Below are 18,935 nucleotides of genomic sequence, written 5' to 3'. Positions count from 1 at the left end.
CATAGCAGCAGTTGAATTAGTATGGCCGCTTTATTGTTGCAAGACGTACATTGCCTTGGATAGTAATTACTGCATTTAAATGCATTGCTGCTTTGACTAGAGGTTTGCTGCTGAACTGTGTGGATAGGATCCTCAATGAGTAAAGAAGTCACCCAGAAGTTTACTTATATGAGTATGGCATCTGTTTCCTCTGAAAAGCTGTATTAGATCTTTGCAATTATTTGTGATAACGAGCTAGTTACATGCTGGATAAATTCAGAAATTATGAAGACTCTATTTAACATCTTAAAATAATGTAAACTACTTTCCATTATAGCTTTTGAGTAGCTCCAAAATAGTTGAATTTACCAATTTCAAAATAACTAAGAAATACCAAAATTTTTATCAGTAATACCAATGGGATTATTTTCACAGTCAAAGTTAAATTAATTCATACTAATATGTGGTAAATTAAAGTAGACGTTTATTTAATAGTTCTTACTTCCAAGCCTACCATAAATATTGGTTTTGTCAGGCATAACCATGTCAGTAGACGTCAATCTTTTATCCTGTTTGGTGCATTTTTAGACTTGGATGAATTTTTCCAAGTTGCTATTCTAAATGTTTTTTCAGTGTTTTTCAAAGGATATTTGATGATACTGTAGTGTATCTAGCTAATGAACCCCATGCAGAAATAGTTTAGTTAAGCAAAAATAATTTATTTAAAGTTACTGTATTCTGAGTATTCCAAGAGCTCAAAAATTCCAAGTCTAATATTCTGTTTTTAAACATACTGGGTCAAATGATTTAAAAGATAGAAAAGGTTGTTACAGAGACTTTGTTTCCTTAGCAGAGTTTACATCTTCATATTTTTCAATTATCAACTTTTTATTAAGGACTACAAATTTGTGAAGTGAAATACTAAATAAAAAGTGTAATCACTGAAAGTAACTTCTCAATAACTGAGAATTGTGCTAGAGTTGACAAACTTTGGAAGGGAAGAAACAACAAGCAAATCTTTTTTTTTTTTTTTTTTTAGTAGTTTTGAGAATTTTTACCTGATTCAAAAAAGATGAGAAACTCAGAGTTTCTTCATGAAGGCTGAATGCTTTTTCTTCTTGCGGCTCCTCAGTATATCTGAGTGATTTTTAGGGATGATGCTGATGTTAATTGCTGTCAGGAACATTGGTGTCACTGCATTAGTTCAGGTGGTTTCTTGGGTTTTAGAACAGACACCAAGAAAGACCAGAACAAGATACCCAAGAGTACAGTATAGTTTGAATTGAAAAAGCAAGTCTCTGAAGTTCCTTACTCTGGAGGCCGTGTGTGTGTTCAAGTCAGACTGTCAGTCCTTTTTTTCTCCCCACTCTAAAATTACTCTGTGTATTTGAGTTTATCAGAGAGGATTTCTCTGCTCTTTTGATATTTACTTAAATGATAACAGCTTCTATTAATTATGTTGCTTTAGGTAAGGCAAAATAGTTCCTTGATCTTGGGTCTTTCAGTAACTCTGAATGTTCTTTTTGGTTCATCTTGCAGAAATGGTAAATGAAGCTTTTCTGTTTGTTTGTTTTTCTTTTTTTTGTTTTTTTTTGGTGGTACTTTGTGCTGTGCTCTGTGCCATCTACTTTAAGACTTCTTTAAACACTGCTTTTTTGTCTTTTTCAGTATATTCTCTATGCAGGTGTCTTGTGTCATCTATGAATTTTTGTCTGTGGTGTCCTCCTTTTTTTTGTGTGTGAAAAAATGTCCCCAAACTGAATTGAAACTTATACTACAGCCACCTCAAAAATAAATAGTATTTACTGCTCATGGTTTCCTTCTGAATGATATGTAGATGCAAGAGAGTGCTCAAATTTACGAGAGTTAGCAAGTTGTTTTTGTTTAACCTGGTACCTTTATACCTGCTCCAGTGGGACTGATGATAAGTAGTATATTTATTTCAGACTGAAATTATTATTATTTTTTCCATAAGCTAGTGCTGTATTAAAATAGTGTTACTAAAAACTTTTAATTTAGCATTCTTAAGTTGCTGTGCATCAACAAAGTTGGATTATGAAAAAAACATTGCTTGGAGTCCTTGTTAGGAGATTATCAGTAAATTCTGAATGTGTTCTGGAAAGAAGCAAGCAAGCTCAATTTAAAAAAAAAAAAAAAAAGGCCACAAAGCTAGAGAAACCGAGCAGAAGCTGCTGTTCAGGAATCCAGATGGGAGGTGTAATTGTATTCCTCTTCAGAGGGGCAGGGCTTTCATCTCTATAAAGTTTAAAGCTGATACATGTTACTGAATAAAATGTTTTCTTAAATCTTGAATTTTATAGTATAGCTCTCATCACCATTTTGAAGAGATTTCCAAGACTTCTATTCATTAAAGCTGCACTTGAAATAACTAGTAAATTCTGATTCTGCAAAATATTTGGGGAAGATAACTTAATTCCATAGACTTTTGGTTATCATTAGGGCTTAATAGTAACCAGCAACATGAACTGTGCTCGCTTTGGCACTTGGTAGCTATTGGCCATCTGCTTGGTGGCCCACGGTGATCGTTAATCTTAGTTTAGCTGTTTAATAGTGACCGTACATTAGCACGGTTTAATTTACGTAACACAGCTAATCTTAACCTGTGGTTTAACCTGTGGTTGGCAATTATTTAGCAAACTGCTGTTCTAGTGTAACACGAGCAGCCTGTCTTCACGTGTGTGCTGAAGAAGGCTGTTTATAAGGCCATTGCAATAATTCTTTAGGGAAATTTCTTAGGCTTGCATTTTTCTTAAACCATGATCATAGCATATGAAGCTTTTACATTTTCTAAGCTTTCCTCAGTGTTCTTGGTCTGACACGCAGAGAGGCAGAAGCATAAAGCAGCTTGCAGAGCGGTGGAGGTGCAGCTCACCGAAGGGTGGCTGTGCGTGCCATGCCTCACCTGCGACGCCTTGCAGCCCTGAGGTGTCAAAAGCCCCTGCCCCTGCCACAGTGACCTTTATCAGCCCGCCAAGCTCCTCTCGATCTGTTGTATCCTCTTCATTAACTTAAATGGTCTCAGTGGGAAACTGGGCCCAATTTATGGCCTCCACTGAAAATCTTGCCGTTAACTAATTAACTTGTAGTGGTGCCTCAGCTAAATTAAGCTTAATGGGTCATTTAATCTGTCCCATTGCACAGGAGGAATTTGACACTTTTTTAAAAAAACAGAGGTGCCCAAAATACCTTTCTGGCAAGTACACATAAATCATGTGGCCTTTGTGAACAATGAGATACCTATGGAGAGAAACAAGGTTCTAAGTAAATGGCTGTTCATACTTTTGGGAGCATATAATTTAATTTAGTATGTTTAAAACAGATATTTAACAGAAATCTCTACAGTGAATTTAACAGTCTTGTAGCCTGAGCTGACAGTGTTCATTTTTCCACTTCCATAAGAAGAATTTATCCTTTTTGTTAGTTGAAAAATTATTCTTCTTCCAAACTCCAGTGACAAGTAAGATTTTCGAGGAAACGCAGAACAAGAAGATGGGAGGAGTAAAAACTCAGGATTTAAACTTTATCTGCTTGCTTTGTTTTTAGGATAGTACAAATTAATGAAAATGAACCCCTGAGTTAAAGAGTATAAAAATGTAAACAAAAAGATAAATATTATTTTCCCTTCTGTTGATAGTACTTTTTGTTCCTTTAAAGAAAAAAGTGATCAAGACTGTATGGACACTCAAGCTTTACATTAAGTTCAGATGATCTCTAAAAGTTGTGGATTATTTTTTTTCACTTGAAGTCAAAAGTATTGTAACTTTTTTTTTTTGGCACAGCTGCAATTTCTCCAGCCTTTGCAAAGATACGACTTCTCAGAGCCATCCTTGCATTGTTTATTCATTTAGTTTCATTCAGTTGTTACCTTTGATTTTGAAAGCCAATTTCTATGCTTGGGGCAGGAAGATAAGAGGTTGTTCCTTTGTTCCTGCTGTCACTCCTTTGACAGTGGATAATATTTCAGGTGATTGTTATTATTTTTTAATGAATTTTTAAAATATTTAATTTACAGTTTCGTGTTTATTTTCTGGTAACAGTATGGAAACTTTAGATTTGATGAATTCATCTGCCTCATACTTCATAGGTATTTTGTATTGACTAAATAGAAGATGTTACCATACAGCCTTCCATCTTTGCATGGTGTATTTAACCTGATATTCAGGGAGGGGAAACATGGAAGTTGAATGCAGTCAGTATTTCTGGAATTACGCCACAAAATGTAGCAGCTACTACAGTTGGCTGCCTGAATCACCAGTATGGAATAAAAATGGGTAAAACTTAGTCAAAGGTTATTATTATAAGCTCTTAAGGTTTGTCCTTTTTTCCCTTCATTATTGCTGAATATTGCTAGAATGAAAAAATGAATTACATTATTATGGGTTCAGTGTCCATAATGTTTGTTCATTTCTGCTGAAACTATTACATAATTTCCAGGGATGATTGTAAAATTAACAAGTTTTTACTTGGAAGCCCTCTGAGACTTAATGGCAATGTGCCAAATTACTTTTTATTTCAAATATGAAGCTGAAAACTGAAGGTCAGTGAAGAAATTTTTCATCGCAGAAACCAAGATATCTAAGCTATTATTCAGATATTTAAACGTTAGGATATAAATCTGTTCTTTTCTAAATTATCTTGATATAACCAGCCCTTCCTTACGTGATAATGTACAATTTCTACCCAAATGTCAAAATAATGTGAATCTAGAAGGAAGTTAAATTCTCACTGGTCAAATTCAGTTGACTTTTTTCAAAAAAAAAAAAAACTTCTGCATACTTAGAGTAGGACTTAATTAAAGGTAATGTTTTATTGTAAAATTAATGTTAGCTGCAGTTGTGTAAAATTAGACTCAGGTTTAGTAATGTTCATTGGCATGCAACTTCTGTAGCGTGAGGCTCCCAGTCCCTTTTTAAAGGTACTGTTCTATATATTACATGCAAGGAATTAAAATCTGAAGGTTTTGAAACAAGAGGAGTGGTATGTCAGCAAAAATGCACTGCAAAGCTTGTTCCTTGTCTTCCATTTTTCCTTCTGCATGCTCCTGTCCTATGTGGGACTCCCTGTACTTTTCTGTTGGGTGGAGAGTTCTGCCTTTTACCAGTGCTCCTTTATTCTAGCACAGCTGGCTTGGTGGATGCGTATGGAATGAGAGCCTGAAGAAGGGACTAGCTGTGAGGATGCATGAGAGAGGCTGTACTTTAGAGAAGGCAGCAAAAAGAGCCTACAAGGCTTAAATGAGTCCACTAAGTGGGGACCTAGAGGCATATGACACTACGCAATATTTGTGTGTGGGTGTGTAGGTTTTTTGTTTTAATGTCTTTAAATGAATTGTTGCTTAAACTTTTTTTCAAATGTTTACGTGTTTGCTGAGTATTTTACTTTTTCCATAATGAAATGTGAATTTTAATGAAAATTCCTTTCCTTTTGCCATCTGGTGATAGTTAATTTATCCATGTGGTCTGTAATAAATCATGTTTTCTCAGACAACCCTTCTTGTCCATCCTCCCTGCTCCTGTTTCCTAGCCTCCTACCTCCTGTGTGCCTGATCATGAGAAATTTTGATATTATGGAGCTGTTGACCTCTGAGAGACAGCATGGATCTGAATATCTATTTAGTCTAATAGTGATTAGGAGACCTTGGAAAGTAGCACTTAGGATAGATAACTGAATATGGTTCTTCAATATCAGGAAAATGATAGTTTAGTAGGTCATGTCCTGTTTGGTTCTCTAGAAGACAGTAAATGTTTGAAATGATGTTTGTTATCAATCTTGCTTCCAACAGGGGATAAAACAGACATATTTTGATTCTAAGAAGCTCTTTATTGTCTATTTCTATAAAAAGTTTGTCATCCCAAATCATGTCTGAAACAGGATGGTTAAAGTCAATCCTGTATGAACTGATTTGTGCATATGCACATTTATTTTTATGTAGTTACTTCTATAATTACTTCTAGTATCAATTTTAAGGTGTTTTAATCTACTTTTAGCAATTTTTCTGTGTATCTTAATATCAGATAAACCACAGAAGTGACCTCTTTATTAGGTAATGTAGTTCTCCATAGTAGCATTTCAAAAATTCCCAGAAAAATAACTGTGTTGTATTTATTTAATGTGTGTTTAATTCTGTGGTACACTGCGAATTTGGGTCTGTATCATACGGTTTGTTGCTGAGTTAATGAAAACTGTGTGTTAGGTACAAGGATTATATGCTTGTTTATCAGCTTTGGGGCTTTCATCAGATTTGATTAGAATAAGAACTCCCTCTTAAAAATGCGAATTGTTAATGTTTGAGAAATGCTTGACAGAAAAGTCCTTATAGAAGCATTGTGTTTTGTGAATATGCTATTTTGGCAGACACGATTTATTTGAACTTCCTCTTTCAGGCTTCTTTATAGTTTAGCCTTTAATGCCAGATTCCTGAGGCATCTTTGGTATTTGATATCTTCAATGACTACACGAATGATTACAGGGTATGTATTATCCCACTTCTGAAACTGAGTGTTTGTTAAAACAGAATATCTAGTAGAGAGAGAATGAAATGATTCGTGGTATGATGGCACTCTGCAAAATGATTGAAAACAAAGCTGTAATGTTTACTTAGCTCCTACTTCATTGACCTCAGAGGTTCTATGATTTTGTAAAACTAAGCAAAATCTTAGGAATTGGACAGTTGTAAAAAAATTAAAGGTAAATAAATCTTGATTTAAAGTAAGACAGATATTTTGTAGATCTTGGAGTGCTTACTAGCATCAGTATAATAAATGCTTAGCTCCTAAGTATGTCAGTTTTATCACATATACTTAACTAGTCCAGAAAGTGATGGTGGCAGAATCATGTTCCCATGAACTGAGGCATTAAACCTACAGATTTCTTCCATGTGAAGATGTAGGTTACTTAACCTGGTTTTGCTTTGTTTCTGTTCTAAACCAGAAAGTATCTGCAGTCTATGTTAACACCAAACTTGATGAATTTCAAGACACTGAAATACTATAGTGACATGAGCCTTATTTTGCAGGAAAGGTCTATAGTAATTATTAAACTGAGACAGCAGCCCTTACTTTGTTTTAGGAACTGCTACTGAATATTTTTACTAGAATGCTGAAGCTAATGTGTATTTTTAAAGTATTTAATTAACAGTCTCTTAATTTTGCATTTTATGTTTTAAGGTCTATGGTGCCACTACTTCAAGTGATTTCAAGAGGCTCTCCAATGTCTTTAGAAGATTCTAGTCGAATTATCCCTCTCTTCTACCTTTTTAGTTCTTTATTTAGTCATTCACTAATTTCTATTCATGATAATGAATTTTTTGGTGATCCGATAGAAGGTAAGAGTTTCAAGCATACTAGATAGCAGTGCTTTGTGAAATGTTTTTTACTGTGTGTGTGTAAGGCTATTTAAAACGAGGAACTATCAGACTTTGAGAACTAAATCCATGCAATCCGGTTTGTTCTTGGTGATCCTCTGCTAAGAAGCGAGGCTGTTAGTCCACTTCTGCTTTTCATACAAGATAGAGGTTCACCATGTGCCAGTAACACAGCAATTCTAGAACAAATGTGCTGCTGCCATATCAATTTGCTGGGAACTGCTTAGCATCTGGAATTTACAGCTTTAGGGTTCCCTGGGCAATGATTTGCTGACATCTGTGGGGAAGGCTTTTCTGGGCTGACTTGCTGATAGTCCCCTGAGCACTCAGCTGTCATCTGGTTCTTTCATGATGATTGCTTTTAGGAAAAAAAGTGAAAAAATGGTCTGCACCATGGGAACCATAGCTTTGCAGGGTCTGATATGGAAGTTCTTAATCATGATCACTTTTAATGAGATAGTGAAGAATGAAGATCTTGTGGGCTGAATATGTAGACTAATTCAAATGTTTAACATAGCAGGAGTCACAAAAGAGAGTAAGAAAATATTGTCAATAAAATCACCATGTCTGTAAACAGTTACAAGGCTTGATTGCCTTTATAAATGTGTGCTCGTTCTGTGTGATGTTTTTCCTCCGCTTTAGATTTTGTGTGAATATGAGTTCCAGTGAAATCAGTCTTTTTTTAATAACAAAATTAAGAATTAGTTATTGAAAGAGACTTAAATTTGTACTTTATGTAGTTGTAGGTCAAAGACAATCATCAATGATGCCTTTTACACTAGAAGAGCTTGTAATATTATCACGCTGCCTTCGAGATGCGTGCTTAGGAATCATAAAGTTGGCTTATCCAGAAACAAAACCAGAAGTTCGCGAGGAATATATTGCAGCATTTAGAAGTGTTGGAGTAACAAAAAATACAGAAATGCAGCAATGTATACAGACGGAACAAAAAAGGTGGATTCAGTTATTCAAGGTAAGTTGAGTCAATTTTCAAAACAGATGAAATTTTCAGATTTACGCTGTATATATGAGACTGGGTACAGTTTAGTTTTCCTGATTACACTCTTATGACAGTTGCTATCAGGAATGTGGATTTGGGAAGGTTGATTTTTAGCATATACGCTAAACTTTGAGTAATTCTGATAACTGTAACAAATTATTTTATTTAATTTTTAATGTCTTAATTTAATTTTCCTGTTCAGCGTGTTTATTTAAAAAAAAAAAAGTTACTATATAGAATATATTTAAACTTCAAATCCTGTTCAGCAAGATACTTAAGTATGTGCCTATAAAACACTGCATAGGTGTGCAATTCTAATTGAATTATATGATGACTCTGGTACTTCAGTGTTAGAGGCTTCATGAAATTGTTACTAGCCTGCACTGATTTTGTTGGTTTTAATAGAATATGATGGTGGTACTCCTTTTGAGCTTGCTGGAACACTAAGGAGACAGAGAATTTGGCTTAGCAAATTGAAACTTAATGTACATCATTTCTGGATATCTACCAATGTATTTCTGCTAGTTTGTCTGTGGCATCCTAAGACATGAGTTAAGAGAAACTGAAAATGTTGGCAGGAAAAAGCCCTAATATAACTGTTGCCGAAAAAAAGGAGTGCTTGACTTGTCATGAAAATTCTGCAGCAAACATATCTAGTCAGCTAAAATTGCTCATTAAAGAAGTGGGAGCAGAAGAAATGCATTTTCCAAATTGAATGGTAGATTTACAGTCCGTTTAATACTGGCGACCTCTCGCACACTAATGTTCAGTTCGAGTCATCAGCTGTCCCTTCAGGTCTTTTATCACTGCTTTTGTCAAGCTATCTATTTAATTGAAAGAAGTTAATTGAATGAAAATGATCAACTAAGCTTGTATTAATATTGCTAATGGAACTTTCTTCTTGGCCATGTTTGGAGAAAGATGTCATGCTAGACTTTAGGAAAGGCCCATTAAGGCTTGCACTTAACCTGATGGGCTAATTAAGGAATGCTTATTCATTCTACAAGTCTAAGATAGCCTCTATCCAGCCTATTCTGTCTGATTTTACAACACATTTCACTTATGAGCATAAGCATTAATAGCAGTGAGAGTAACTGATAATGTTTTGATTGCATTGAATACAGTCCTAATGCACCACTGAATCTGTAATTTGCACAGATTGATCTAATATATGTTTGCACGATTTAATTTAATTACTTGTCTTTAAATTGCCAAATAAACTTTCAATTTAAAGGTCACAAGTGAAAACCCCAATATGTCTATTTCTGTGAGAAGAACAGCATACTAGGGGTGTTTCTATGTATTCAATTTATAACATGCCATCTTCTATTTATTCTTCTATTTATTCTACATAGTTTGTCTTATTTAATCGTTTTGTTACTTTCTTATATTTCCCATGAATTTGATCATATTGCTCTTTCAGCAAGCTGTAAAATCCCAAGTTATTCTGGCCCACTTTAGCAGGTATTAAACTCGTCTAAACTTGGACTACACAAGTTTCCAAGTAATTTTTATATTATATTCTTACATTTCCACTACACATATTTCCAAGTAAGAAAGCTTCTCTTCTTCAGAAAGGTATCATTTCAAATACAAGTTCAATACAACGAAAGTTTACTTTATTTTGAAGACTTCCGCTCTGAAGGGCAACTTCCAAATAGCTTCTTGTCAGGGAGCAGGCAGCAATATCTTCTTTAAAAAAAAAAATATTAAAAACAAAACTGTAGTAGTTCATCATAAATTTAAGTTGTTGAAGTAGGAAATATTTTTTTCTTACATTACATTACATCAGGTGTTTGAGTCGTCCTTCCCAAAGCTTTTGCAAAACGCCTACGGAGTAAAAAAAGCACATTCCTTTTCTATCATCTGTGCTTTAATTTCTCACGCTTGTTTTGCATGTTTTCCATGCTCCTGAGTCTAATGAAATGCATTCCTGCCGTAGTGTAAGGGCAAACCTGAGAAGAGTGACTGCTGACAGTTACATGCTATTTGCTCACAGCTTGGCTGTCTTTGAAATGGTAGGATATACATATGAAGAGTGTTCAGCAGAATGGCTGGTGTAATATGACTTGTAGTCAACTGTCACAAATTCTGCAGAAGGACTCAATTTCTGAGGACATGAAAACAGGTTTTGTCAAAGAAGATTTGCATCAGAATCTTGTATTAATCCTATTAAATTAAATTGTCATTTTTTCTTGGAACTACAATTTTGAGGGCTAATTGCACTTGGGGCTTTATTTGAGAGAAATTACCATTGTAATGTTACTTATTTGTGTTTTTTTTTTACATATATACTTTTAAAATTCTGCAACCAAATCCCGAGTTTAGATTGGAGTTACATCTACAGAATAAATGTGCACTCAGAACACTCACAATCTCACCTAATTTGATTCATCTTCATTAAAGATTCTTTCTCTGCTTGTAAAACACTTTGTTAGCAGGCTCTTCATCCAGATAATTCCACCTCCCCACCCCCTTCTTTTTACTAGTACAGTTGCAATAGGACTATAGAGCTTCAGTGACTCATCTCGCCTGCATTGGATTTTATATGGGCAAGGTGATGAAAATTCCTGTGTAATCAGACAGTTCTCTTAATAGCATTCTTCTGTGTTCTTTTATTCACAACTAACTGGTTCTTAAAAGGTGTTTTGTATAGTATCTAGACACAGATTCCTTCAGAAAACCCATTAAACTCTTTGTTACTCTTGACACCTGCCTATTAAGGCTGGTTTTTAGCAAGGTTACTACAGAGTAGGCTTTGCTTCTATTCATTTTTCAAGTGCTCTAGTTCTAAGTTAGTAAACAGATTGCTGTTCTTCGTAGCAGAGATAATTTCTTTAAGGCTGTTGATTTAAAGTAGTATTGATCCCACTTAATTTTGTTTTATTTACTGTTGGACTAAGTTGATTCAGTATTGAATATATATTGAACCTGTTTCGGGGAGAAGGCACGCAACCAAGTGTGACAGTTGTGTTTGTGATGGAGTAGTTGTTAGTTTGATAGTTCTGTGTTTTTTTTCTGGATTGGAGGTAATTACCAAGAAAAATACTAAAATTGCCAAGTCACCGCAGTGGCCATGATAAGCACTTTCCCTGGAGCTTAATTTTGTTACGCAGATGTATGTAAGCTAAATTCCTATTGTTTTCTCATTTTCTGACTCTGTGATTATTATAATGACAGAATTCTTTCATCATTAGAGCTCCTCATGAATAAAAAAATGACTTAAACATAGTGATTTAATAGTGACCTAAGCTAATGTACTTGTTTGTGGTTGGGTGGTACAAGGGTGTAAACATCATATACTATGCTGATAAGCAAAAATTTGTTAAACCCCTTCAGTAGATGGCTTTTGGGTAAACGCTTACACTTGCTGTTGGAAAGGGGCTTTTACTGACTTCAACACCATAAAGGACTTTACTTTTATACACAGTATATACGTTAAATGAAAATTACAACCAGCCACACCACATGTCTATTTTTAACACTGTAGAAACTTTTTATGGTTCTTATGCTGACTACTGGAAGAATATCTACTTTTTTTTTTTTTTTCCTGGAAGTGATCATTTTGTAATCTGTTCTCCAGCAGGCTTGGCATAGGTGCTTCTCAGGAGCATCTTTAATTATGAATCTGGTACACTGGATCCCTTAAGATTGGATCCCTAAAGAATCTTAGGGTAGGTTTTAGCTGAATACAGATCTGTACGGTATAAACAGCTGAGCTAGTCAAGCTAGGAGCTGTTCTAATTGAGACAATCTTGAAGGGATGTTTCACTTGATAAATTGGTGTCTCCTTCAAGATGAGATGATTTTTCCTTTACTCAGCTTGAAAATGGGGTCGGTACAAAGGATTCAACAATGTAGAGCCTTGCCTTTAAAACCATCGGCATTTGTTTGCTGGCTAGTTATTTAAGTTTAACTATAGGCAGAATAACCTTGCATGTTTAAAGGGTACCTACCGTTGTTTATTGGTTGATCTGTAAGATTTGTCTTGTGTGGTGTGGTTTATCTTTGTTGTCTTGTGGTATATGATCTTCATTGTCTTGAGATGGTAAGCAGAAGTTCTGTTCTTCTGTGGATCATTTTCCTTGAAAAATGGTGCACAGAAATGCAAGAATCCTTTTCAGTGTGGACAAAGAAAACTTACAAATTGGTCATACTTTGCAGAATATATTTTGGAATGAGATATAGTAAAGAATAGGTACATACCTGTCTCTTCTAAATATACATTTATTCACGTGTTTAAGTTTCCGAAACAAAAACCTATATAAGCAAAAAAAAAAAAAAAAAGTGTTAAATAACTTGGTCTCATGCTACTTTCTTTAAAGATGGAATTTAATGTTGATAATGATGTGTTAAACTTCCCTAAAATGGCAATGGCATATAATTTTGAAGGGTAGTCCTAGGATTACCAAGTCCTAGGTCTTAAAATTTATAATGAGATTTTAATGAGCCATTTTTTTTGGATGGCTTACTAGTGAACCACAATTACTTACTCATATTCTAAGGTATTCTGAAGTATTTAAGTATAAAAGCAAACTCTTACAACTTAGTGAAGAATAAGTACTGATTTCATACATTACTGAAAGATTTTCGGTTAGTTTCTGTTTTATAGAATTTCGTTCACTAAATGTTTACTGGATGCGTTTCTTACACCTAGGTCATCACAAACTTGGTGAAAATGTTGAAAGCTAGAGATACAAGGCGAAATTTCTGTCCACCAAACCACTGGCTCTCAGAGCAAGAAAACATCAAAGCAGATAAAGTAAGTGTATTAATACTGTTTTTCATGTAGCCTTACTGGTGCTGAAGTTCAAATGGTAAAGCTCTTGATTCCTAACAATATCAGTGGCATTGAAGTTGCATAGATTTCATGTGGTTTCAAACATGGGGTAATGCTGCATTTGTCTGGAATGCAGAAGTCTCAAATCTGTTAAGAAACTTCTACATTAAATCAGGTTGTTATTCCATGAAATAGAACATGCTCTACAGTGCATCATTGTAATTAATCTCCATTTATAACAAAGGAGAATTGAAAATAATGTAGCATTTTGATTCATTTTATTTTCCAGTTATTTTAAGCATTTCTCAAAGTAGAAATAAAATGATTATTTTCTAGAGGACAGCATACCTCAAAATTGTCTTCTAAAATAAAATTCAATAGCATTGTTGTACTTAATTCACATAGAAATTACTTTATTTTCCTAAAAGTTTTTGAACAAAATGTCATTGTTTGACCTTAAAAAAAGAGGTGTTCTTATGCATGCGAAAGAAAATGCTAATGTGAACGTGTAAGGACTTACTTTGAATCATTGAAAACTTGTATCTTAAGATGGTTATACCTCAGGTAAACTACCATGAAATATTACATGTCTTAACTGTTAGAAGTTTTGCACGGGAACAGTTAGCAATAGACTCTTCTGTTCCATGTTGATGACAGCTTATTTTCTTGCCTTGTGTTCAAGATTGCCATTTCTCTGTGTGACAGTTCTTTGTAGCTTTTAGGCTTAGGAAACAGCAATGCTATTCTAATTCTCAGTTTAAAGTAAAGAGAATTTATTTCAAATATCAAGATGTGAAACTTGGTTTCTGTAGTATTATCTTAACTAGCAGAATTTCAAGTGACGTTTCATGCTATTTTAAAATGATACATGGATGTTACATTAGGTTGTCATTAATTTTACAGCTCAGCTTTAAGGTACATGTATAAGGAGGAAGGATTAGAATTGAAGATAGTTAAGGATTCAGATACACTCCTGGACGTGACAATTCATGTATATACTTAAAATATAATTAGATAATGTTTAATTGTAAAATAACGTTACTGTTAGGTTACGCAGCTCTATGTGCCATCTGCTAGACATGTATGGAGAGTCAGAAGAATGGGAAGAATAGGACCATTGCAATCGACTTTGGATGGTAAGATGCAACCAGTCTGTTTGCTTCGCTAAGTTAAAATAAGCTTGTCTTACACAAAGAAAATGTACCTTTGATAGAGTTCAGCTGAACGTTTTGTATTAAAGTGTTCGCCAGAAGCAAAGCAATCTTTCATAACTTTATTTGTATATATTTATGTCTTTAGAATTTTTATTGTATAACAGCTTTCCTGGAGTTTCCACTTTTTTTTCCTGGAGTTTCCAGTTCTTTGCTTGCATTTATGCATATATTAGTAAGGTGTGCAAATGATAGGCGATTAAAAATATATGTATGAATATGTATAAAAGGCAGTTGCATAAGATATAAATGCATAAGGTTGTGTAATACATAAAATGTTTGTTTTTCTTGTAAACTATGAAGAAACTTATTTATTGAGCTATAACAAACAGACTGTTGGTACCATAAGTATTAAGGACATTAATTACTGTTTAAAAGCATTGCCTCTAATTGGATAAGGCAGAAAATTATTCCCTTGAATAACTCAAAATATCTAGACTATGGAACTTCTAAAGAAACATGAGAGAGCTGGACCAACTTAGCTATAAGGGAAAACATAGACTGGTTTAACTGCATCAGTGTGTGTTCTCATGTGGATGGCCTGTTACTGCTTTTCAGACCATTGTATCTTCACTATTTTAGAATTTTACCTTGCTATGCTCCGGTAAAATAACCATTAAATCACTAATACTTGTGAAGATTTTAGAAAGAGTTAAAAATGGGGCCTTTGAGCAGCAAAATGGTTCATCTGTGAGAGTCCGTACATACTGTGCTTCAAGATGATGTCATCTGCCTGAGCATTGCAGCTAGATATGGTGGATCATTTACAGAAGACTGTAGCCTTTGAGTGCTGCTGTAGAGCTCTGCAGGATTGTTAACAGCTTTGTCCAAGGCTGAAACCCAGTGACTTTTGTTAATGATAAATGTTAATGCGAATGGTTAGAATGGCTTAAGTTTATTTTGATAATCCAGTAACTAGACTAATATGGTAACAACGGGTTTGTCAAGATTTTTCAGCTTAGTTTTCTCTTTGGAAATATCCTGTTGTAAACGACTGAAAAGCTAAAATTTTAAAAGCAAGTGTTTTAGAAAAAAATTCTGGAAACCTGTACTTTTTTTTTTTTTTAAGCATTGCCTAGCTTCTATAGGCTTGTATCCTCTATCTCATGCAGAACCTATAGCAGTAGCACCAGCTTCTTGCATTGACCTACATGCCTCTGAACAGCTCTACTCTTTGCATCCTCTGTCTGCAGCTCCCCAGTGTCAGACCTGTTCCACGTTTATTGCTCCCAGAGTCTGTCCATGCTATTAGTCTGCTTGTCTCCTTCCCTTCAAACATACAGTACCCCAAGCTTCTCCCTCATCTCCCTTCCCATAATAGCATCAGTTCTCTCCATTCCATTATTGGTTTGGGCAATTGGTGGATGAGGAGCACATGGGCTGTGGCTTTATGTGGAGCTACGTATGCCAATTTTCCTGGCTGTCAAGCAGACAAATTGACATATTGAGCAGAGATGATTAAAAACTGATCTTTCCTTGCTGTTTCTGTAATCTGGTCACTAAAGGAATTTCTATTCTCCACCCAGTTGCAAACTACTGCAAAAGGGAATATTTTTGAATCCTCTATTCCTCTGTCAAACTAAAAATTCAGCTGTTAGTTCAGAAGGTGTGCTGGAAGGAAGATGGTGAGAAAAGATGACACCACGTTCATATAAACCTTCTTTGATAAGAAATCAGGCTAAAAAAAAAAAGTGGAGCCAACATGAATGTGTGAAAACAAGCAGGTAACAACATGCAAGTGACTTGTGTGAGCCCTCTTGACTCCATCTGGGTTAAAGCCAATTAGCGTGAAAGTACTGCTGAATCACATATGGCCATGTTTATTTGTGCTTTTTCATTTACTTAAATGGCAGACTGAGTTCTAAATGCCCTCTGTTGATGGCTCCATCCCATATTTCTTTTCAAAGAAAGAAGCTGTGATGGAGAAATGCAGATAAAATTGACTAATTGACTGGAATAATTGAACTGTCAAAGTCATGTAGTAGTTTACCTTTGCTGTACATGCACTTTTTATTTAAAATGCTTTTAACCCTTAGCTTAATAGGCAGAATACATTGACTTTAATTAAAAATGTTTACTAAGTAAACTCAGGGTAATCACAGATAAGCATTTTATCAGAGATTCCAAAGGCTTGCAATGTTGGAACCTGCCCCAAATGAATATACATCAACTATAGTGGTGTGCTTGGGTCATGTCATGTTAAATTGGTGCTTAAAATATCCCTGCTTAAAGTGCTTTGAGGAGTGTAAGGAAAAGAAAAAAAAAAAGAAAAACAAGAAAACAAGCAGAATAAAACAAACAAAACCCCAACAAAACATGTAATTAATGAATAGTGAAATGCCCAATAGCAGAAGGGCAGCAAGAAGCCAGGCACCACAGGTATAGGAGCCAAAGGAAAAACTGAAACTGTGAGTATAACCTTTACAAAGGAGTAGTGACAGGAAGCAGTTACCTCAATTTTGTGATACAGTCTGTAAATAGTCCAGGCTCTGAGAGTTTTTTTTTTTTTTTTTTTAAAAAGTTTTAAAAGAGGTGGTTACTAAAGATGAAAGTGAAACAAGCTAGACTTATCTCCCCTGTCCCTCTGTAGGACTGAAGTTAGGTAGATATTAATCACAATATCTAGTTGGTAAGCAATACCATTTTTTGGGCTGCAATTAATTTACACTCACAGGTGCTCAGCAACTGAGGTTCTTCCCATGAGGTTAGAGCAGGATTGTTACCTCTGCTGTGCATCACTCTAAGGTGTATGGGTGTATAAGGAGGTTCAGAGTAGCTGCATGGTGGCAGTTGTGTCTGTGTGTAGCTGGGGCTTCTTGAGTTCTTTTCTAATCTTTTCTTCTTCAGCAAATTATAGAATTTCTTGATGTTCTCTTCAGTATTTCAGTAGTCACAAGGACTTAATGTGATTACTGTAGCCTTGCTGTTAAGAGAAAAAACCCATTGAAATAAATGCTGTTTTTCTGTTGGTTCCGCTAGATTTGATTTAATTCTTAATTTTTAAAAGATTGGAAGTAGACGCTGTAGTTGAAAGAGCTGTACTTTTAAACTTTTTTGATCATTGAGATGGGAATATTACGTATTCCTGTGATGAAAATCATAATGACTTCTTAATTCGGTGATGTATTTTTTCTTAATTGAAAAATTAAAATGTCAGTAATAAGAAAATACCTTCTTTCTTTTGAAGAAACTTAAAAAGTGCAGGAGTACTTAATTTTAAACGCATTTTGTTTTCAATGTGTTTAGACTGCTTATTTCAGGTTGTCTGTAGAAACTAACATTTAAAGAAAGGTAAGGCTTTGGGTTACTGTTTAGTAAATAAACTATTTAATGTCTGTATTTTTACGCAAGATAAATCAAGTCACTTGAATTTAAAAAATAAATGTTGTTTCCAAAATTTTAAAAATTTTCATTTCTATTTTAAGTGGGTTTGGAACCAGCACCTCTTTCTGTATCTGAAGAACGACAACTTGCAATTCTGACAGAGCTACCTTTTGTAGTTCCCTTTGAAGAAAGAGTTAAGGTACCTAATTTCTAATTTTATGTTCAATTGTATTTTTAATTTTTTTCCCCCCCAATAAGTGTAATTAAGTAGAAACTGGATTATTTCCCTACAAAAGGATATGATACGCCGTAGTGTTTTTCTACAGTGTTTGTGTAGTGACTGAATACGTGAAGTTAGGTTACTTTCCTTTTTTACTACTTTTATTGCCATTTATAAAAATTTCATTAAAATTAGAAACACAAATTCCAAGGTAGGAGAGCAGTACTGTGTTTATAATAAACTTCAGTCCCGACTGATCTACGTGATTGCACCCTCTTGTGGTAAGTAGAGCTCTAACTAGTTTAGCTGTAGGAAACAGATTGCAAGGTCAAGACTGGAGATTTCTGTGTAGTGGGTGAATTTACTCAGAATGAGGTGATGGATGTTCATTTTAGGAAAATAATGCCTAGAGATTAAATTCTTGTGTTCATAGCTGACTAGCTGAACTTAAGGGGGTATGTAGTTTAAAACTTGCGAGATTCATGTACCGTATGTACTTGGTTTTTTATATGTAATTGCTAATTCTATCAGCTATTTCAATTTGCATTATATATTTTTAAAAACCTATAGCATTTTTGAACTGTTTTTGTTGTTAAAAGTATTACTTAAAAAATACTCAGTTGAACCGTCTTGGAAACGCTAAATTATAAGAGACACCATCAAGGGAACGAAGAACAGCTCTGTAGGGAAAGTACATCAGTATCTGTCAAAAAGGCAATGGTAGGTTTGATAGAAAAGGACTGGTTTTTTTCAGGTTACTATGAAACAGCTGTTCCCACAAAAATCTTAACACCATATGGCAACACTGCACAAGGATTACAGCAAAACAATTGGAAGTGACCTGAAGCAGGGGCCTGTATATCAACTGGCTACAACCTCTGGGCATCTTAAAGCTGTGTTAAGATGTACATATTTTAAATTTCTGGAATTCATAAAACCTGTTTTACTTTATCACAAAAGCTGAAACTTGGCTTTTCATTTTAAAGGTTAACATCCTTTTAATCATAAAAACTAGATGAGAGTTTGAAGAGAAGAAC

At 34.7% G+C, this 18,935-nt stretch overlaps 1 protein-coding gene across 2 annotated transcripts in view; it reads left to right on the top strand.

Moving 5' to 3' along the window:
- The window catches only part of UBE3C (ubiquitin protein ligase E3C), a 77,027-nt gene that overhangs the window by 22,423 nt on the left and 35,669 nt on the right, over positions 1-18,935 (top strand). For both annotated transcript variants that reach the window (XM_005026016.6, XM_072033831.1), the window contains exons 11-16: positions 6,384-6,470; positions 7,167-7,324; positions 8,104-8,336; positions 13,021-13,125; positions 14,192-14,279; positions 17,780-17,877. In XM_005026016.6, coding sequence (XP_005026073.1) covers positions 6,384-6,470; positions 7,167-7,324; positions 8,104-8,336; positions 13,021-13,125; positions 14,192-14,279; positions 17,780-17,877 — 769 coding nt within the window. The remainder of the gene's footprint in view (positions 1-6,383; positions 6,471-7,166; positions 7,325-8,103; positions 8,337-13,020; positions 13,126-14,191; positions 14,280-17,779; positions 17,878-18,935) is intronic.

The sequence above is a fragment of the Anas platyrhynchos genome, chromosome 2, assembly GCF_047663525.1.
Source record: "Anas platyrhynchos isolate ZD024472 breed Pekin duck chromosome 2, IASCAAS_PekinDuck_T2T, whole genome shotgun sequence".
Classification (NCBI taxonomy): domain Eukaryota; kingdom Metazoa; phylum Chordata; class Aves; order Anseriformes; family Anatidae; genus Anas; species Anas platyrhynchos.
The sequence above is the reverse complement of the archived record's forward strand: the minus strand, read 5'-3'. Positions and strand labels throughout refer to the sequence as shown.